Raw genomic sequence first — 19,812 nt, forward strand, 5'->3', positions numbered from 1 at the left:
TTTTGTTTTTTAAAGATAATTTGCTTGAATTTTTGAGTAAATTAAATCGGAACACTACAGTGACATTTATTTTAACCTGGAAAGTGATTACATCCAAGAACACAGAGCACCTTAAAGGTGTTTCATTCAGGCGATCAGGGATGCTTTAATTAATTATTGAATAATTAATGAAGTGAATTTACTTCTTAATGAGGCACTTCCACGCTGGACTCCTGCCGCAAAGGTCCAGAGCAGTACGGCTGGGAAACTCTGCTTTCTTCAGGACCTGACGGACGCGAGAGAGACAGACGGATGAAACACAACACTGTCACAAACCTCACTATATTACACTAACTGATTAAACCGTCCACTGTTAAATCAATAAACAAACAGTCTTTAGTTATTCACTATTTTACACTTCCCGAGAAACTGACATCTTTCGTGGCACTCTTTTTTTTTTTTTTTAAGAAAGTGTCCCTTAGAGTAAAAGTTTAATAAATTAATTAAGCAGAAATACAAAGTGAATTTTCTACGCAGATCACGCTGAAGTTTAAATATTTATTACAATACCACACACGAATATATTTAAAAAAGAAAAAAAAAAAGAAACGAATGCAACCCCAAACAAGTCCATACATTATGAAAAATAACACTAGCTGTTCCAGTAGAACAAAAAGTAATGGCACCCTATAAAATGAAGGGCCGTGTGTGTGTGTACTAGGCATGTAACGATTCACCCAATCCATGATCCAATATTCATTCATGGTATTGAGCTCACAGTTCGATTTTAACATGAGAATTTTTGAAAAATAAATAAATAAATAAATAAAAAATTTTATTCCCCCCCCCAAAAATGTATTTTTCATACTCTATCAAATTATTCATTTTGCTGCATTAAAAAAAAAAAGAAAAAAATGGAAAAAAGAAAAATTTATTCCTCAAAAAAATATATGCATTTTTCGAATCAAATTATTCATTTTGCCAAACAAAGTTCACCCACGTGTAAAAGTTGGAGTAAAATATAGTAGCCTATTAACTAAAATATTCCTTTCTTAAAAAATTAAAAAGGTTAAGAACAAATCATCCTTTTCTTAATAAACTTTTATGATCATTTGCACTTCTTCCATTTGCTTCTCTTTTCTTTATCTTTCAGCAGTCTGTAAACAAAAAAGAGAGGGCTCGGATTTCTTGTAAAATCTATTTGTACACAATTGCACAACAGCTCTTTCACATTTCAGTTCTGTTTTCACTGCATTAGAGCTGTGTTACTTCCGCCTTTGGTCAAGTCACATGTATTCCCACTACTGTATGTTATCACACCCTCTGCTGTCTAAACACCGCAATTACAGCCAGGAAAAACTACAATTACGCAGCCTGATAATCATCACCATTCTCTTTTTATTTATATATTTATTGATTTGAAGAGGCATAAATCTGTATCGATTTATTGCACAGTGTATAATTACATGGCCAGTGTCTACGGCTGCTGATAGACTGCGGTGGCTGAGCTGTATTACTGGAAAATTCAGCAGTGTGGCAAGGAGGCGCTCTTTCACCATTTAGTCATTATTTTTTTTCATATATTCGTTCTGTGAGCTTTTTGCCTTTTATGGACATTTTTCAGCATCATTAAAGGTAATCAATAGTGTTGTTAATGCGCTTAAAAAAAATGACATCTTATCGGCATACTGATACGAGTATGAGGAAATTCAGCGTTACTGATTTTTTTTGTCAATCTGTCAGGAATTGTGAGCCCATTTTAGCAGAGGCGTCTATAGTGATTTTTAAAAGCAAGTCAGAAAAGAAAAAAAAAAAAAAAGACCACACTATCGAATCAAACACCTTTAGACTGTTAGAGGGACTGGTTTGGTCTGAGGATCTGCGTCTTTACGCGGTAACTAGCATACTAATGAAACTGGTGTGCAAACTAAGAATTTAACAGGCTTAGCTTGCTAATTAGCCAACATGCCTGATTTATATTGCTTTATCAAACCTACACAGCTCTTCTAACATCTACATCAAGAAAAGAGTGAGCTAATGTTAGAAAGCGAGGTCAGGTTGTGACTCAGGAGTTGCCTAGAATGGACATGATTAGCTAGCTAACTTTGTTCAGTGTGTGTGTGTGTGTGTGTGTGTGTGAGTGAGAGACCTGCTGTGGTATGCTGTAGTTCAGCAGCAGTGTGTGTAACTCTGCAGAAAGGCAGAGAGGAGAGAAGAGGCTGGAATTTCCCTCTGCCACACCATCAGTATATATCTCACTCTCATCACTGCTCGACATCTCCTCCCACTCATCATCGGAGGGTTCTACACACACACACACAAATTGACCCGTCACTTCACGTTATTCTCCCCTTGTCTCTCACACACCATCACTAAGCAGCTGTGAGCAAAGTATCCTATCTCTATCTAACACACACACACACGTACGTACCATCTGAGCAACACATGTTGACGATGATCTCCAGTGACGTTTGCTGTGCTGTCAGTAGTGCTACAGCTTCTCTCAGCTCTGATTCGTCCCTCTGAAAACACACACACACACGTCATATCACCCAACATCGACCTCCTACAGTGGTGCTTGAAAGTTTGTGAACCCTTTAGAATTTTCCATATTTCTGCATAAATATGACCTAAAACATCATCAGATTTTCATACAAGTCTTAAAAGTAGATAAAGAGAACCCAGTTAAACAAATGAGACAAAAATATTATACTTGGTCATTTATTTATTGAGGAAAATGATCCAATATTACATATCTGTGAGTGGCAAAAGTATGTGAACCTTGGCTTTCAGTATCTGGTGTTACCCCCTTGTGCAGCAATAACTGCAACTAAACATTTCTGGTAACTGTTGATCAGTCCTGCACACCGGCTTGGAGGAATTTTAGCCCGTTCCTCCGTACAGAACACCTCACATGGGTTTCCTCACATGAACTGCTCACTTCAGGTCCTTCCACAACATTTTGATTGAATTAAGGTCAGGACTTTGACTTGGCCATTCCAAAACATTAACTTTATTCTTCTTTAACCATTCTTTGGTAGAATGACTTGTGTGCTTAGGGTCGTTGTCTTGCTGCATGACCCACCTTCTCTTGAGATCCAGTTCATGGACAGATGTCCTGACGTTTTCTTTTAGAATTTGCTGGTATAATTCAGAACTCATTGTTCCATCAATGATGGCAAGCCGTCCTGGCCCAGCTGCAGCAAAACAGGCCCAAACCATGATACTGCCACCACCATGTTTCACAGATGGGATAAGGTTCTTATGTTGGAATGCAGTGTTTTCCTTTCTCCAAACATAACGCTTCCCATTTGAAACAAAAAGTTCTATTTTGGTCTCATCCGTCCACAAAACATTTTTCCAATAGCCTTCTGGCTTGTCCACGTGATCTTTAGCAAACTGCAGACGAGCAGCAATGTTCTTTTTGGAAAGCAGTGACTTTCTCCTTGCAACCCTGCCATGCACACCATTGTTGTTCAGTGTTCTCCTGATGGTGGACTCATGAACATTAACATTAGCCAATGTGAGAGAGGCCTTCAGTTGCTTAGAAGTTACCCTGGGGTCCTTTGTGGCCTTTCTGACTATTATATGCCTTGCTCTTGGAGTGATCTTTGTTGGTCAACCACTCCTGGGGAGGGTAACAGTGGTATTGAATTTCCTCCATTTGTACACAATCTGTCTGACTGTAGACTGGAGTCCAAACTCTTTAGAGATGGTTTTGTAACCTTTTCCAGCCTGATGAGCATCAACAACGCTTTTTCTGAGGTCCTCAGAAATCTCCTTTGTTCGTACCATGATACACTTCCACAAACATGTGTTGTGAAGATCAGACTTTGATAGATCCCTGTTCTTTAAATAAAACTGGGTGCCCACTCACACCTGATTGTCATCCCATTGATTGAAAACACCTGACTCTAATTTCACCTTCAAATTAACTGCTAATCCTAGAGGTTCACATACTTTTGCCATTCACAGATATGTAATATTAGACCATTTTCCTCAATAAATAAATAACCAAGTATAATATTTTTGTTTCATTTGTTTAACTGGGTTCTCTTTATCTACTTTTAGGACTTGTGTGAAAATCTGATGATGTTTTAGGTCATATTTATGCAGAAATATAGAAAATTCTAAAGGGTTCACAAACTTTCAAGCACCACTGTATGTATTTATCTGGCCGTCAATCACTGATAAGATCTTAATTTTCCTCACAGGCTGAAAAGCAGCGAAATCTTTTTCCATCTTTTTCCCGTTCCTCTTTCTTCGATTCATATTCATCTCTCCCTCGTCCATCTCCTCTTCCTCTTGCTGCTCCTCCGTCCCAGCTGACTCCGGATCAGCCGTATCGCCGCTGGCCAGGCGACTCGACTCTTTCTGCCACAGGCCTGCGTTCAGCTCTCCGGCGTCCAGACTGAGACAGCACGCCAGAGTCTTCACGACGGCAGAGAGAGCCTCGGCCTGATGTGTGGAGGACAGACAGCTCTTCAGGTTCCACACGGTTCCTGACAGAACGGAGGAAAGAGCATCACTCTTAACACACGATGAAATCAGCGAAGAATAAAAATGAGATGAAAATGATCCAGAACCACTCGATGAGACGAGATGATGAATTAAGATAAAGCATCAGGTGTGTGGAGGGGGGAGGTGGTGAGGCGAGGCAGTGCCACTGTGGTTGACTCTGGATCCATCTTCTCTGATCTGTGTATCTAGCGCTTTACAATCAGACAAAAATCCTGTCATGCTCCTTACTTACCTTTCCAAATACACACATGCTGATTTTTTTTTGATAAAATGTTGATTCCCTAACAATCTTTTCTGTAGCGTACATTTTTGTTACGTCTCTAAAACTAGCTAACCCCTAAAACTAGCGCACCTGATGATACTTTGCCAGACGTTACACGAGCGCAACCTCTTTACGAAGCAGCCGCTGTGTCCCCGAGCTCATAACCACCCTGTGCATTTCTAAAACCATTCGGTATTACATCGAAGAAGGAATTAAAGCTGAGGAAATCATTTTACATTATATTATGTGTATGTATAAAAACTCAACTATACACAAGTAAAACTTCAGAAATGACTGCAACTGAATTTCTGTTTTGGAAACGGAAAAGTTAACATGTGAATAATTTTAAAGAAATATGAATGGACAAACATTCTTTTTAGTGATTAAAACTGCTACATCTTTTCCCCCATGAACTAAGTCTAAACTACAATTTAAACAGTAACCAAATGACTAAAACTAAAAGCAGATTAAACAAAACGCAAGTTAAACTAATACTAAACACAGATTAAAACTAAACGCAGATTAAACTAAATGGAGATTAAAGTAAAACCCAGACTAAACTAAATACAGATTAAACTAAACTCAAGTTAAACAAAAACTAAAACGCAGATTAAACTAAATGTAAGTTAAACTAATACTAAACGCAGATTAAACTAAATGCAGATTAAATTAAAACTGAAAGCAGATTAAACTAAACGCAGATTAAACTAAACGCAGATCAAACTAAAACTGAAATCAGATTAAACTAAAACTGAAAGCAGATTAAACTAAATGCAGATTAAACTAAAACTGAAAGCAGATTACACTAAATGCAGATTAAACTAAAACTGAAAGCAGATTAAACTAAAACTAAACGCAGGGCGAGTGAGTGTTTTTTTTTTTTTTTTAAATGCCTTGCCAGCCCCTGAGGCTATATCATGGCAAAAACAGTTCTAGCAGATATTGCAATTACTTTATAAATAAATAATTAAAAACAAATATAATTACATAAATAAAATATATAAAACAAACAACTTAAACTAAATGAGCTGCTTTAAAAACACACGTGACAGAAACTCTAACACTTTTGGTGGTGGCGCCTTCTTAAAAACATCACCCAAGGTATTGTGAGTAAAAACGTTCTCCGGTGGTGTGTAGCCCAGAGCAAAATACGATTGTCATCAATGTCTTGTAAAGACGGCATATTGATGGTTCTTCACGCTTTAATAAAAAAACCACAGGTGAGCCTTGTATGGTCAAACCGACGCCTGGTGTACACCACTTAATCATGTCTATTTTGGAATGGGAATAAAAATACATGCAAGTAAAATTAAAACTAAATGCAAATTAAACAAAATGTAAAACTAAATGCAACTTGAACTAAAACACGCAAAAAAGAAGTTTATTCTAAAACTGAATAGAAATTAAAACTTCATCGACTAAAACTGTTTAATCTACAACTGCTGCGTTTGCTGTCGTCCAAGTTGAGATTAAATCTTAAAAACAGCCAAATTAAATAAGCTACAATTGAATACAACTTCAACTAAAACCAAATGTGAATTAAATGTAAATTAAATTAAAACTCACTGCAAATGAAATAAAAACTAAAAAAAAAAAAAGACAGTGTGTGTGTGTGTGTGTTACCTGCAGCCAGAGTGCGTAAGAGAACGTGTTCCATGCTGGAGTGTGTGGAAAGTAATACGTTCTCTAAAGCGGCCAAAACGGCGCCATTCACGCTTCCTGCCAGGTCGGAGTTATCCTCGGTCACTGTGTGCAAGCAGTGTGCTGTAAACACACACACACACACACACACACACACACAGAATACTGATCACTGCACAATAAATGTGTGAGAGATCGAGCTACATATACAGTACGTGTGTGTGTGTGTGTGTGTGTGTGTGTGTGTGTGTGTGTGTGTCAGGCCTCAACGTTAATTTTTGACACCTATGGCCTCAAATTTTTTTGCACCCCTTGAATTTCCTTTTACCCTAAAATTTTATGGTATTTCAGAAAGTTTTCAAGTACACGGCTCAAGGTGATACTGATGTGTTCTCGGGGTATAATTGAGTTATTTAGACAAAAGTAAATTTTTTTTAAACAACAACATTTATTTCTGCAACAGAAGAACAAAACAAGTCCTGAAAACATGAAACATAAATCAATATCATACATGTAAGACTTACGTACAGTACGAGTACATAATACGCCTTTATATATAGAGCTTAGGCAAGGCAAGTTTATTTATATTGAGGTATTTCACCTGACGTCACAGGGTCACGTGACGCCCCGGTGTCCGCCATTTTGGACGGCAAGTTACATACTAACGCTGCAGACAGAGAGGGAGAACCAGCTTGAAAAAAAACGCACAAGTACAATTTATTGTTAAGAATGTAAATAATATACTGCAGATTAATTCAGTAATGCACCAGAAATCACCAGTAAATTGAAAAACAAAATATTGTATCTTTTTTATGACGAATGAGCCCCCTAAAGTAAATCATTTAATTTTTCCTGTTTTCTCTGTTTACCCTGTTCGAACTATGCTGATATTTTCGGGGGGTCCCTTTTTTCCCTTGAGGGGGGGGGGGGGGGGGGGTGTGTGTGTGTGTGCTTGTGCTTGTCTCAGAGCGCGGATCTTTTTTTTTTTTATACTGAAAGTATCAAGTCATTACAAAACAAGTAGATAAAGTGACATCAGACATAAAACGCAATAACAGAGGCTAGAAAGAAAAGGGACAGAAATAAACAGGGAAATTACGTAAAAAGAAAGAAAAAAGAAAATAAAAAGAGCGCGGATCTCCAAACACATGAGGAGCCTATCTTACGCACATATCACGCGGACTCCACACCTCCACACACGCATCGCGTCTGAAGTCATAACTCATCAGGGGAAATCGTGTCCGCATTGGCATGTTAAAAAAACAACCTCGCGTCAACAATGATACCACACGCAAAGAAAAAAAAAAAAACAGTCAGGCTACTCAACAACCAACCTGGCAGCAGCAGTCGTTGTCAAGTAAACACAACACTTCGGATATGCAAATGCTTCCCGTTACGCACGATTGCTATGTCAATAAACATCATTTTGCCAATATTTTAGAGAGCCCCCAACATTTCCCAAATCATGTTTTCAAGGGATCTCATGTCTGTTTCAGGGGATCTCGGATCCCCCGAGTAACAAGAAAGTGTTGTGAACATAGCCTACCTTGTACTGTTTCAAACTGCTGGGGTCATCCTTCATCAAATTGTTGACTTCTGTTGACAACCTTGGCTCCATACCAAGGCTGGGTAGTGTTTATGATAAAAGACAGATCCAATTTAACACGAATCACTGCTTACTTTCTTGTTAAAACGCGCAAAGGTCTCCACCATCTCATACCGCCTTGCACTGAAGGACTTAAGCGTGCCGTCCAAAATGGCGGCATCACGTGACTTGGTCACGTGAGTGAAATACCTCAATAGCACATTTCATACACAGTGGCAGTTCAATGTGCTTTACAGAAGTAAAAGCAAAACAGTAAACAATAGAAAATAAAATTACATAAAATAAATGGGGAAGAAAATTAATAAGAATTAAACAATAGTAGAAATAAAATAATAAAATGAGATAAAAGTTCAATTTAAAAACAAAAAACAGCAGAATAAAATAGAATAAAAGTTAAGTAAAATTTAAAACATGGAGAGACTGTAAAAGTAAAGAGTTTAAAACATGTAGAGATGGCAATATTAATAATTTAGCAGAAAGCATCTGAAAACAGCTTGGTCTTTAACCTAGATTTGAAGCTGCCAACAGCAGGAGCATTTTTGATGTCCTCTGGCAGTTGGTTCCATCGCTGCACTGCATAGTAGCTAAAAGCTGCTTCACCACACTTTGTTTTAACAACTGGTTTTACCAGTAAGTTTTGCTGCTGCGATCTGGTAGATCTGATTGGGTTAGGCCGCTGCAACATATCAGAGAGGTAATTGGGCCCTGTACCATTTAGAGATTTGTACACCAGCAGCAATGCTTTAAAGTCAATTCTGTAGCTTACTGGAAGCCAGTGAAGGGCCATTAGAATTGGAGTAATGTGCTCTGTTCTTTTTGTTCGTGTGAGAACCCTCGCCGCTGCATTTTGAACCAGCTGAAGTCATTTGCCTTGCCTTGCCTTTATATATAGAGCTTAGGACACAAAACACACTTTGTTTTGCCTAACAATGACTAGCAATATTACAAAGATGAACTGTAGAGCTCTTTTCCAAAATGCTATAAATCCATTTTGATTGTTTTCAGAAAAATGACATTTATTTACCCAGACGCATAAATTTTGCAAATATTTAATTTATCCTGTTAGTTGGTTCAGTCTGAACATTTTCAACAATTATTGACAAATCTAACAACGTTATTGATTATAAATCCAAAGTTTATTAGATATTTTTTTCAAAACGCAATAAATAAATCCATTCATTTTTTCTGTCTTTAAAATCAAGAGAACATGCTGTAGATATATAATATCAGGAACTTTCATCGTACAATTTATAATAAAATCAAATAAATTATATCAACACTTAAATAACGTTCATTCATTTATGTTTAATCTTAAGTTTTAAGACTGTCCACCACGGAAAACAACTAACTAAATAACAAATGGCCAGTTAGTTCAATTTTTTCAATGCAATCCATTCAGAGTGTCACCTTAAACAGCATGACAAAACCATTAATTAAACAACAATCAGCCCGCCACCAGAACAGCGAATTTTCTTACCTTGCTCACGTTCATGGTTATCTTTGTTTAAACAACGTCTTCTACCACCTGGTGTAGGTCTCACAGGTTCTTCAGAACCATCAAAAGTATTCACAACCACTATTTGCAAAAAGTTATTTGTTCTCAAGAAGCTACACAAACAAACAAAACTCCTCGCTTCAGGGCGCCACCATGCGTGTAGAACGCTGAACTCTGATTGGTCTAGAGGAAATGTCGCACCCAGCCAAAAAACCAGGTGTAGCGCCTATCGCGTTTTGGAGAGAAAATACAATTTGCAGCACATATAACGAAGGAAATATAGCGATTTGGCATGAAACATTAATGGAGCAGTGAATAGGCTCAGTACACAGCAGAATGGCGCGACAAACTCGTTTTTTTTTTATTTGGCATTTATCGCGTTTTGGAAAAGAGCTCTTCAATTATAAAACTAATAACATTATAAATGATGATAAATGGGGTAAGATATATTTATGGGATAATTCATGATGTAAATAATGTATATTTACTGTAGAGGATGTAGTTTACGATTTGAGACACAAAAGCATGTCTTTCCATTCACTGAATGTACTTACTACTAGCTTTTTACACACACATATATACATACATAATTTTAAATATATATATATATATATATATACACACACACACACACACACAGGCGGCACGGTGGTGTAGTGGTTAGTGCTGTCACCTCACAGCAAGAAGGTCCGGGTTCGAGCCCCGTGGCCGGCGAGGGCCTTTCTGTGTGGAGTTTGCATGTTCTCCTCGTGGGTTTCCTCCGGGTGCTCCGGTTTCCCCCACAGTCCAAAGACATGCAGGTTAGGTTAACTGGTGACTCTAAATTGAGCGTAGGTGTGAATGTGAGTGTGAATGGTTGTCTGTGTCTATGTGTCAGCCCTGTGATGACCTGGCGACTTGTCCAGGGTGTACCCCGCCTTTCGCCCGTAGTCAGCTGGGATAGGCTCCAGCTTGCCTGTGACCCTGTAGAAGGATAAAGCGGCTAGAGATAATGAGATGAGACATACACACACATACATGGACGTCCTGAAGTCAACCTGGGGAAACGTAGAGGGCACCAGCGACCACTCGTAGTGATGAAAAGCACAAACGCGCACCTGAAGCGAGCCAGTCAGAATCGCCATTACAAATCGGGAAGAAAAAAAAAAACAAAACAGCAATCACAGGGGAGGCGAGGATGCTGGTTAATACGTCTCGTTTTTTTGTAATGTACTCACTCAATCATTTTTGTGCTTAAAGAAGCCGATCACAGGTGTGCCTGAACAGACCTAACTCGCTAAAATATTTTTACCCGAGCATCTTGGTCAGGCAAATTGGGAATTCGGGCAATGCCTGGTGTTGAGGCTTGTGTGTGTACATGTGTGTGTGTTACCTGCTGACAAAGCGAGCTGGACGTTGTGTGGATGTTTCTCGATGCACGGCAACAGAACGTCCAGGAGTCTCGCCCTATTAAACACCGACACTGCTCTACTGCTGCTCTCACTACACACACACACACCTAATTAATACCACACATCAATAACATGCTCAAATTAACAGCTTTTGATTTTTCAATCATTGTTCCCATTCGAATATTAATATTATGTCAAATATAGAACATTTTACATTTACACCACTAAAGAAGCTGCAGGTTAAAGGTGTGTACCAGAGATTCCACAGTAAGTTCACAGCTTCATTGGCTACATCATCGACTGTGGGTTTCTGCTCCTTCTTCACGGGACTGGAGTTCACCTGAACACCCGTACAGCACTGCACAAACACAAAGTGATTTTATACAAAAAATAAAAATAAAAATTATATATATATTATACACATATATATATATATATATATATATATATATATATATATATATATATATATATGCACTTATTTGTCATTATAATCAATTTAAAAAATGTTACTTATAAAATGTATTCTTTCTTTCAGCTTTATTCCATTGAAAATAACTTATTTTTGTCAACAATTTGTAGACTTTACACATCAGAACTGTAGGTCGGGTGGAATTTTTCAACCTAGTTTAGAATTTTTAACCCAGTTCATAATTTGCTACTTGTCTTCGAGAGACTTACTAATTCGAGAGTTAGGATTATGATTTGGAAAGACTTGGGAAATGTTTTAAGCTACTTGATGATGTAATAAGACTGATCTAGTGGTTAAGGTGTTGGGTTAAGAATCAGAAGGTTCGGAGTTTGAATCCTGATTAAGTATGCCAGAAGATATCTTAAAAAAAAAAAAATGCTAATTAGGTGGATAAGGAACAGGACAGACAGACAGACAGACGAGAGGAAACAGTAGGTCGGTATAAACAGAGAGGAATTAGATGTAAGAAAGAGAGACAAAAGAAGTGATGGAAAAATCCCTTTTAAGGATCTTAGACAATCCAAAATTTTACCGAAGATGGAAATTATGAACTAGGTTTTAAAAAAAAAATAGTTGAAGTTTTTTTGACCTGTAACATAGACATTAAAATGGCAAATTCATATTTTTCTCCCAGTTAATCAGGAAGTCACAGATGACCGCTTGAAAGTTCCTACACACTCCCATCAACCCACAAATGCACAATTTAAATGGGAAACATGCTTCAGTTACTGCACAATGTGTTCACTATCATTTCCAGGGGTGCCAATAATAGTGAAACTTTAAAAAAAAATTCTCTTGAGGGATTTGTTTTTCTCTGAATAAATTCATTTCAATTAAAGGTTGGATTTCGGGGGCGTCGTGGCTCAGGTGGATAAGGCGCCATACCATAAGTCCGGGGACCCGGGTTCAATTCTGACTCGAGGTCATTTCCCGATCCCTCCCCGTCTCTCTCTCCTGTTCATTTCCTGTCTCTACACCAGGGGTGTTCAAACTGATCCATAAAGGGCCGTGTGGCTGCAGGTTTTCATTCCAGCCATGCAGCAGCACACCTGACTTGGCTCATTCAATCAACTGAACTGTCTTCACACAGTCAAATACTTGCAGCCACACCCACCCTTGATTAAAGGGTGGGTGTGTCAGTTGATTGAATAAGCCAAATGAGGTGTGCTGCTGCATGGCTGGAATGAAAACCTGCAGCCACACGGCCCTTTATGGATCAGTTTGAACACCCCTGCTCTACACTGTCCTATCCAATAAAGGTGAAAAAAGCCCCCAAAAAATCTTTAAAAAAAAAAAAAAAAAAGGTTGGATTTCAGCATTTTTTTCAGCATGAGATGAAGCGACTTCACCAAAAGGTGGATTTTTTCAAATCTTTTTAACTAATCTCTCTGTGTGCGTGTGTGTGTGTGGGGGGGTGTCAATAATTATGGAGATTACTGTATATATATTTAACAGTTATTCCACGAAATCAAGTCGTACATGAGCTGATAACCGACGAGGCGCGTAGCACCGAGTTGTCTATAAGCCATGTACGACGAGATTGAGTGGAATAACTGTTTTATTCTATCCACATTCACTGGATTTTGAGAAACGGGGCATTTTTATTTTTAGCAAATTCGATAAATAAAAACTTTATACAAAACGTCCGACAAAATCATTTCCGCTTAGAATGTAAACAAGCCGGCGAAATGACAGTCGCAATTTGTGAAAAAATGCTAATAATTATTCTTGAGGAGGAACAAAAAAAACAAAACCTCCTTACCATCATATACTTTTATTCTATATTGTGTTGCTTTTTGTTCTGTGTATTTTTTGTGGTTTTGTTTTCGAGTCAAATTTTTATTTCGTCCTCGGTTGGTTCAGCAACACGCGCCGCCATTTTGTTTTTCTCTACTCACAGTACATGAGCTGATAGCCTAGTAGTAGAGCAGCCAATCAGAGCACACGATTGCTCATATCCAGCGAATGTCAATAGAATGAATAAATAAATAAATATATTTCCAAATCAAAACTGTTTTCCATTTCTCTTTACACACACACTGCAAGTTCTCTCTCTCTCACCTCCTTCAGCAGAGCGGTGAGAGGAGTGAGGATGTCCTGCCTCACCATGTCCTCACACACCTCCGGTCCTCCACACGCACTCAGGTTCCTGGAACACATCAACATTTCTTGACTCATTAACACCAGCCAGGAACTTAACGTCTCCATGTGTTTTACACAATTCCGATTATTACTAACGTTAGAAAGCAGTGTGTGTATTAGGGCCGTCAATCGATTAAAATATTTAAAATCACGATTAATCGCATTACTATCCATAGTTAACTCGCAATTAATCACAAATCAATCGCACATTTCTAATCTGTTCTTAATGTACCTTAAAGGGATCATTTTCAAGTTTTTGCCGAGTGGGAGTGGACAAATCTGCTCGTCTTATGCAAATCTACTTAGCCAGGTCAGGAAGGATAAGGCTGGACATGGCAAAATCATTTTTGCTGGTATTTTATTCCTCCACTGCGTTTAAAAAATAAAGCACAGAGCCTAATCTAGGAATTTGAAAATAGGGGACAGATCCCTCACTAGTTGTAGAAACAGGGGACAGAAAATATTAACATGGGTAAAAATATCCCTCATTATTTTGTTCCAGTTAGTGGGGACAGAAAAATAAGTAATACACTGGAAGATATTTTCAAGAGTACATCTATAAACAGAACAGTTTTATTAATAAAACTAAATACATGTAACAAACATTCATATCAGATGTTAATCTATATAATATCATAATTATGGCACTATACATATCCTTTAATACAGTGATATGAAAACCATATCAGCAAAACACTTATCCACAGTTTATAGTATTGCACAAAACATTATGATCAGATCTGAACTTTAAAAATGTAAAGATTTTAGAGCAAAAACTACATGAAGAATTATATACTGCAAAACCTTACAAATATGACTAGTTTTCTGTTATATGACTAGGTTACTGTTTTACTAGAAATCATGTGACTAGCCTATTTTTACCAATTTGACCGCCAGTAGTATAATGTTGCAGTTCAAATATGACTAGGTTAATATTACATCATTTGATATAGTTAAGTCTAAAATCCATGTAGTCTTGCCACTATCAAGGGAGTAACTTTGGCTACGTTCACACTGCAGGCTGAAGTGACTCAAATCCGATCTTTTCGCCCATATGTGACCTGCATCCGATCTTTTATTGACAATATGAACGACACAGATCCGATTTTTTCAAATCCGACCCAGGTCGTTTGGATATGTGGTCCTAATTCCGATTCCTATCCGATCTTTTCATATGCGACTTCAGTCTGAACCGCCAGGTCACATTCGTCCGACTTACACGTCATCAACAAGCCACAAACGTCACTATTCTGCGCTGAAGTAGGCGGCAGGTCTCTCAAAAAAAGTTACAACAACATGGCGCATAATCACGGGCGCAGATAGAGGGGGGGACGGGGGGATTCGTCCCCACCCAGATTTAAATTCACCTCGTTCGGTCCCCCCCCACTTATAGGGAGGAAAAAACGTCTATGCTGTCTTTCTTTGCATAAGGCAAACCTCACGGAAAAATCAAAAGACTAATTACCATTCGGTTTATTGAGGTGCACAGCAGTGTATACATAGTTGCAACAATTCACATAAAACAAAACAAAGACTGATATTCGGTTGTTGAGCTGCGCAGACTGCACAGGTTGCGAGCTCGAGCTTGGTTGCTATGGTTACTAACAACAAGTTTGACAGGCATATCGGGGTTGGGGTTGGTTTGCTGGCAGCTTTGTCCCCCCCAGTTTTTTGTCCCCCCCAGTTCAAAAAACGTATCTGCGCCCCTGCGCATGACATCAGTGCGAGGGACGCTTCGGGCTGTGAAGGTTCTGAATCTTCTCAATGGAAGGACGCAGAGGTTAGGGAGCTGATTTCCATTTGGGGGGATACAGCTATTCAGCTAGATTGGATGGGTCATACCGCAACCGGGCGGTTTTACTTCCGTAAACACTGGCCATGCTCACTGCGTGACGTCGTCGTATCCTGCAATGCGCATGCGGAACACTTTTAGGTCGCTTTTCGTTCATACTGAGGATCACATACAAGTCGCATATATTTGTTAATTGTGAACGACCTCACAAAAAAATCGGATTTCACAAAAAAATCGGAATTGAGCATTAAGCCTTGCAGTGTGAGCGTAGCGTTTGATTTTGACATTGGTGGGGACACAAAAGTGATCCAAGGCAGAGCTTCCGAAAGGTGGTTTTTTTTTTTCCATTAGCAATCATAATTTCATGTCATGCAGATCTTATAGGTTAACGAGGGCAGCCGTGGCCTAATGGTTAGGGAGTTGGTCTTTGGATCCCTCTGATGCGTCCTGTCACGTTGCTAAACCTGCCTAAGGAGCCGCAGCAATACTTTTATGAAGGGTTTCCATACATCAAAAGGATTTTGTTGAGTTTTAAAGCTCGACGGAAACCCTGCACTTACATTCTTGACTTTGAAGAAGAATGAACGAATGTCTCGTTTCTTGTGGGGGGGGGGGGGGGGGGGGGGGGGGGGGGGGGGGGGGGGGGGGGGGGCGTCTATCCATGAATTAACTCAAGTCAGCATGCGAGTCGTAGGGCAAGCATGCATGGACATTAGGGCTGTAACAATATGCGTATCGAAATCGAAATCGCGATTCGCAAGAGCCACGATCCGTATCGCGATACAAGAAGGCAGAATCGCGGTACAACCCTTTCAAACTTCTCCTCAGCCCAAAAACAGAGGCGCTTCCAAACTTCAATTTATGAATACTTTACTTTTTATTTAAATTACATTTTAAACTTACTTAAATTACTTTTATTTTTTATATCTATTAGTAAGTCGTTTTTTCGCCGACCTGCGACAATCTTCTGCGAGTCACGCAACGTCCACACTCGCCACTGGCAGAGCATTCATTTCTTTTAAGCGGTCGCCATTCTGGTTGCGACGCGGGGAGCGAATCTGTAAACAAGCAGCTCATTGGCTGGCTAGGTGTGCCACAAGCCAATCACAATCACTTGACCGGAAAGGCATGCAGTGTTGCCAGATTGGGTGGGTTTAGGTGCTTTTTGGCTGGTTTTGAACATATTTTGGGGTGGAAAACATTAGCAATATCTGGCAACACTGAAGGCATGTCTGCTTGGGCGGAAGCCTTCTGCGGCAGTTACATTTTGACACGCGAGCAATTTTTCACTATAAAAATTCCGTAATTTCCATCTGTTTTCCGCGATCACAGAAAATCATTGGCCCTATGAGAGTGAGACAGTGAGAGAGCCCCCCCCCCAAAAAAAAATCTTAACGGATTTACACGATTTGGAAAAATGACTTTTTCAGAACCGAAAAAAACGGAGCTTCCGGCTCAACAGTATTATTTTGAGAAATAAAACAGTCTTTGGATATACATTTGTTAATTTTTGCAGACATATTACTCATTCTCTGCAGTGGTCTGAATTATGTTATTAAATAGTTAATGCAAGTAAGTAAATGTTAATAAGTCAAATTTACTACTTTAAAAAAACATTTTAAAAAAATCGTGGGCGTATCGAATCGTGGGTCAAAAATCGCGATACGAATCGAATCGTGAGTTGGGTGTATCGTTACAGCCCTAATAGACATCGAAGTCCAGCTCAATTTGTAGGCTGACGGAGAGTGGGGGTGGGGGGTGGGGGTGCGTGGGGTAGGTCAGGTGTGTACGTGTGAGATACGGGGGGTTGATGGGCGGGTAGTCACGGCTGCTGTGGGAAGTGTGCTGCTTTTACAGCAGATGGAGTGACAGCTGGGATAGCCAACCATGCAAGTTAGCGAGAAACAGGTAGCTAATCAGAGAATGATATCTACGTTAGAGGGGAGATTATTAGCAGTGTCATACATTTAACCCTTTGTGTGCCATATTATCATTGCTCAGGTTAGGACATCGGTTTTATTGATCGTGATTACACAGTAGCGGCTGAATATTGGTAGGGACACGTCCCTAGCGTCCCTACCCAAAATTACGCCCTAGGCCACTATTAATTAATAATAAGATGAAAAATCTGACTTTCTGAATAAAAATCACGATCAAATATTTAAAAATGCTATCATATTTGTTTTGTTCAGACCACCTTTCATGAAAGTGAAAAACATTAAACAATCTACCCATGTTTAAACTAGATTTTGACATAAATGACTGGAGATAATCTCAAAATTCAGACTTCCTAAAAAGTATATAATCTCTATCATTTACAATCTTTAAATAAAACTTACATAATACCAAACATTATCAAACTAATTGTATACTGGCATTAGGAAAATAATATCAAATTCAAACTTCAAAAACCATTATCAATCAGAATCAAATGACTTGGTATGTCTTCACACTGTCATATAATTACTCTAATGGCCCTTTTCCACTACCCTTTTTCAGCTCACTTCAGCTTGCTTCAGCTCACTTCAGCCCGACACGGCTCACGTTTCGACTACCAAAAACCAGCACGACTCAGCTCGCTTCAGCCCTGCTTAGCCCCTAAAACTCGCACGGTTTTGGAGTGGGGCTGAAGCGAGCCAAGCCGTGCCGAGTGAGGCTGGGGGCGTAAGCAGACACTCCCCTGTGCACTGATTGGTGAGGAGGAGTGTCCTCACATGCCCACACACGCCCCGCGAGCACGCTGGGATCTGTAAACACCGCAAACCCGGAAGGAGAATAATTACGAATTACGAGAATTTCTGAAGCCTTATGCGCCTCGCCTCATCTATACGCTCTTGCCAGTATCTGTTGGCGTTGTCGGTGACAACAAGCCACAGCACCAAGACCAGCAACACTAACGACTCCATGTCCTCCATGTTTATTGTTTACTATTCGGGTCGTGAGACTACCGCTTAAAAGACCACTAGGATACTGTACATGGCTCTTCCTGTCACCGTTGCAACCTCTGAGCGCTCATTCGTATGCCCTTCAAATAATGTGCGCAGTATAGGCTATTGATGTTTTATTATGAGCCATGTACAGTATCCTAATGTTTTTTGTTTCTGAGTTACATGTTCGTTTGAAGGACTTCATTTTTGTAGCCTAGTACAGTGACATACAGAGCATCGTGGACGAGTTCGCGGAGCGCAAGGCTCGTCGTATGCCCTTCAAATAATGCGCGCAGTAGGCTATTGATTTTTTATTATGAGCCATGTACAGTATGTCGCCTAATGTTTTTTTGTTTGAGTTACATGTTCGTTTGAAGGACTTAATGTACAAAATAACATAGTTGCACCCTGTAGTGTTGAAATTGGTAAACACAGTGCATTCAGTGAGGTTTGCACCGCCCTCCTTTTATTTCTGACTCTTCCTGTCACCACTGCAACCTCTGAGCGCTCATTCGTATGCCCTTCAAATAATGTGCGCAGTATAGGCTATTGATGTTTTATTATGAGCCATGTACAGTATCCTAATGGTTTTTTGTTTCTGAGTTACATGTTCGTTTGAAGGACTTCGTTTTTGTAGCCTAAAATGATGTTATGATAAGCTTTAATAAAGGGCCCGGTCATTTGCCCCGCCCCCGGCCCGGCTCTGACTTGTTCCGCCACTGTCACTGATGTCACTGTTTGCGCTGCTTAACGACATCACGTGACGTCCACCCACTTTCGCTAACTCCACCCAATGTGTCCACCCACTTCCAGCCAGCACGGTTCAGCGCGGTTGTAGTCGAAATGCAACTCCAACAGCCCCGCTCAGCCCGACTCAGCTCGACTCGGCACGGCTCAGCCGCGTTTGTAGTGGAAAAGCGGCATAAGATCATATTTGTACACAAACTTATTGTTATGTTTGGATGAGACAGAACGATATGCCATGTGCTTTTGGGTATTTTTAAAACACTTCACACGATTGGTTGAGATACACTGTCTTCCGGTTCAGTGACCAATGATATAATAGTTCACAAAACTGTTTTACCCGCTAAATGAACCATTCGGAATACTTCGGTCCTTTCCGATATTTTCCGATTGGTGTGTAAACAACGCTCTATTTACCGCAGTGCTTGCTAGCTGGTGCTGAGAAATTGATACGCACAAGATTCAGTAAAACGCGACTACACGCTCTCTACTTATAAATGCGCGACAAAATGAATAGATACGCGATATCACTCTCGTGCCCAAAAAGTGGATGTTTGACTGACAGATAAAAAAAAACACGTATTACGCGCCCTAGATTAGGCTCTGAAGCAGTGTTGACCTTATAATTTTGAGGGTTTCGCACAGTTCAGCGTGAACAGAACAATATCGTATTTTCCTCTAGTTCTGTCCTTAACTTCCAGACTCAAACTAGGCATTAAAATAAACTAACCAAACTCAGCAATGTGGACTCTGGACGACAGAAGTGGCTTTCTTTAAATAAAGAAAATAAAAATACAAAACCCAAATAAATCCATCTGTTAAAGCACACAGCTCATAAAG

At 39.5% G+C, this 19,812-nt stretch overlaps 1 protein-coding gene across 1 annotated transcript in view; it reads right to left on the bottom strand.

Moving 5' to 3' along the window:
* Positions 1 to 19,812, bottom strand: part of heatr3 (HEAT repeat containing 3) — a 42,819-nt gene that overhangs the window by 19,574 nt on the left and 3,433 nt on the right. The window contains exons 3-10 of the mRNA XM_060911831.1: positions 13,429 to 13,516; positions 11,150 to 11,253; positions 10,877 to 10,986; positions 6,386 to 6,526; positions 4,192 to 4,481; positions 2,411 to 2,501; positions 2,129 to 2,283; positions 183 to 265 (exon numbers count right to left, since the gene is read on the bottom strand). Coding sequence (XP_060767814.1) covers positions 183 to 265; positions 2,129 to 2,283; positions 2,411 to 2,501; positions 4,192 to 4,481; positions 6,386 to 6,526; positions 10,877 to 10,986; positions 11,150 to 11,253; positions 13,429 to 13,516 — 1,062 coding nt within the window. The remainder of the gene's footprint in view (positions 1 to 182; positions 266 to 2,128; positions 2,284 to 2,410; positions 2,502 to 4,191; positions 4,482 to 6,385; positions 6,527 to 10,876; positions 10,987 to 11,149; positions 11,254 to 13,428; positions 13,517 to 19,812) is intronic.

Source organism: Neoarius graeffei, chromosome 27 (assembly GCF_027579695.1).
Source record: "Neoarius graeffei isolate fNeoGra1 chromosome 27, fNeoGra1.pri, whole genome shotgun sequence".
NCBI classification, from domain to species: domain Eukaryota; kingdom Metazoa; phylum Chordata; class Actinopteri; order Siluriformes; family Ariidae; genus Neoarius; species Neoarius graeffei.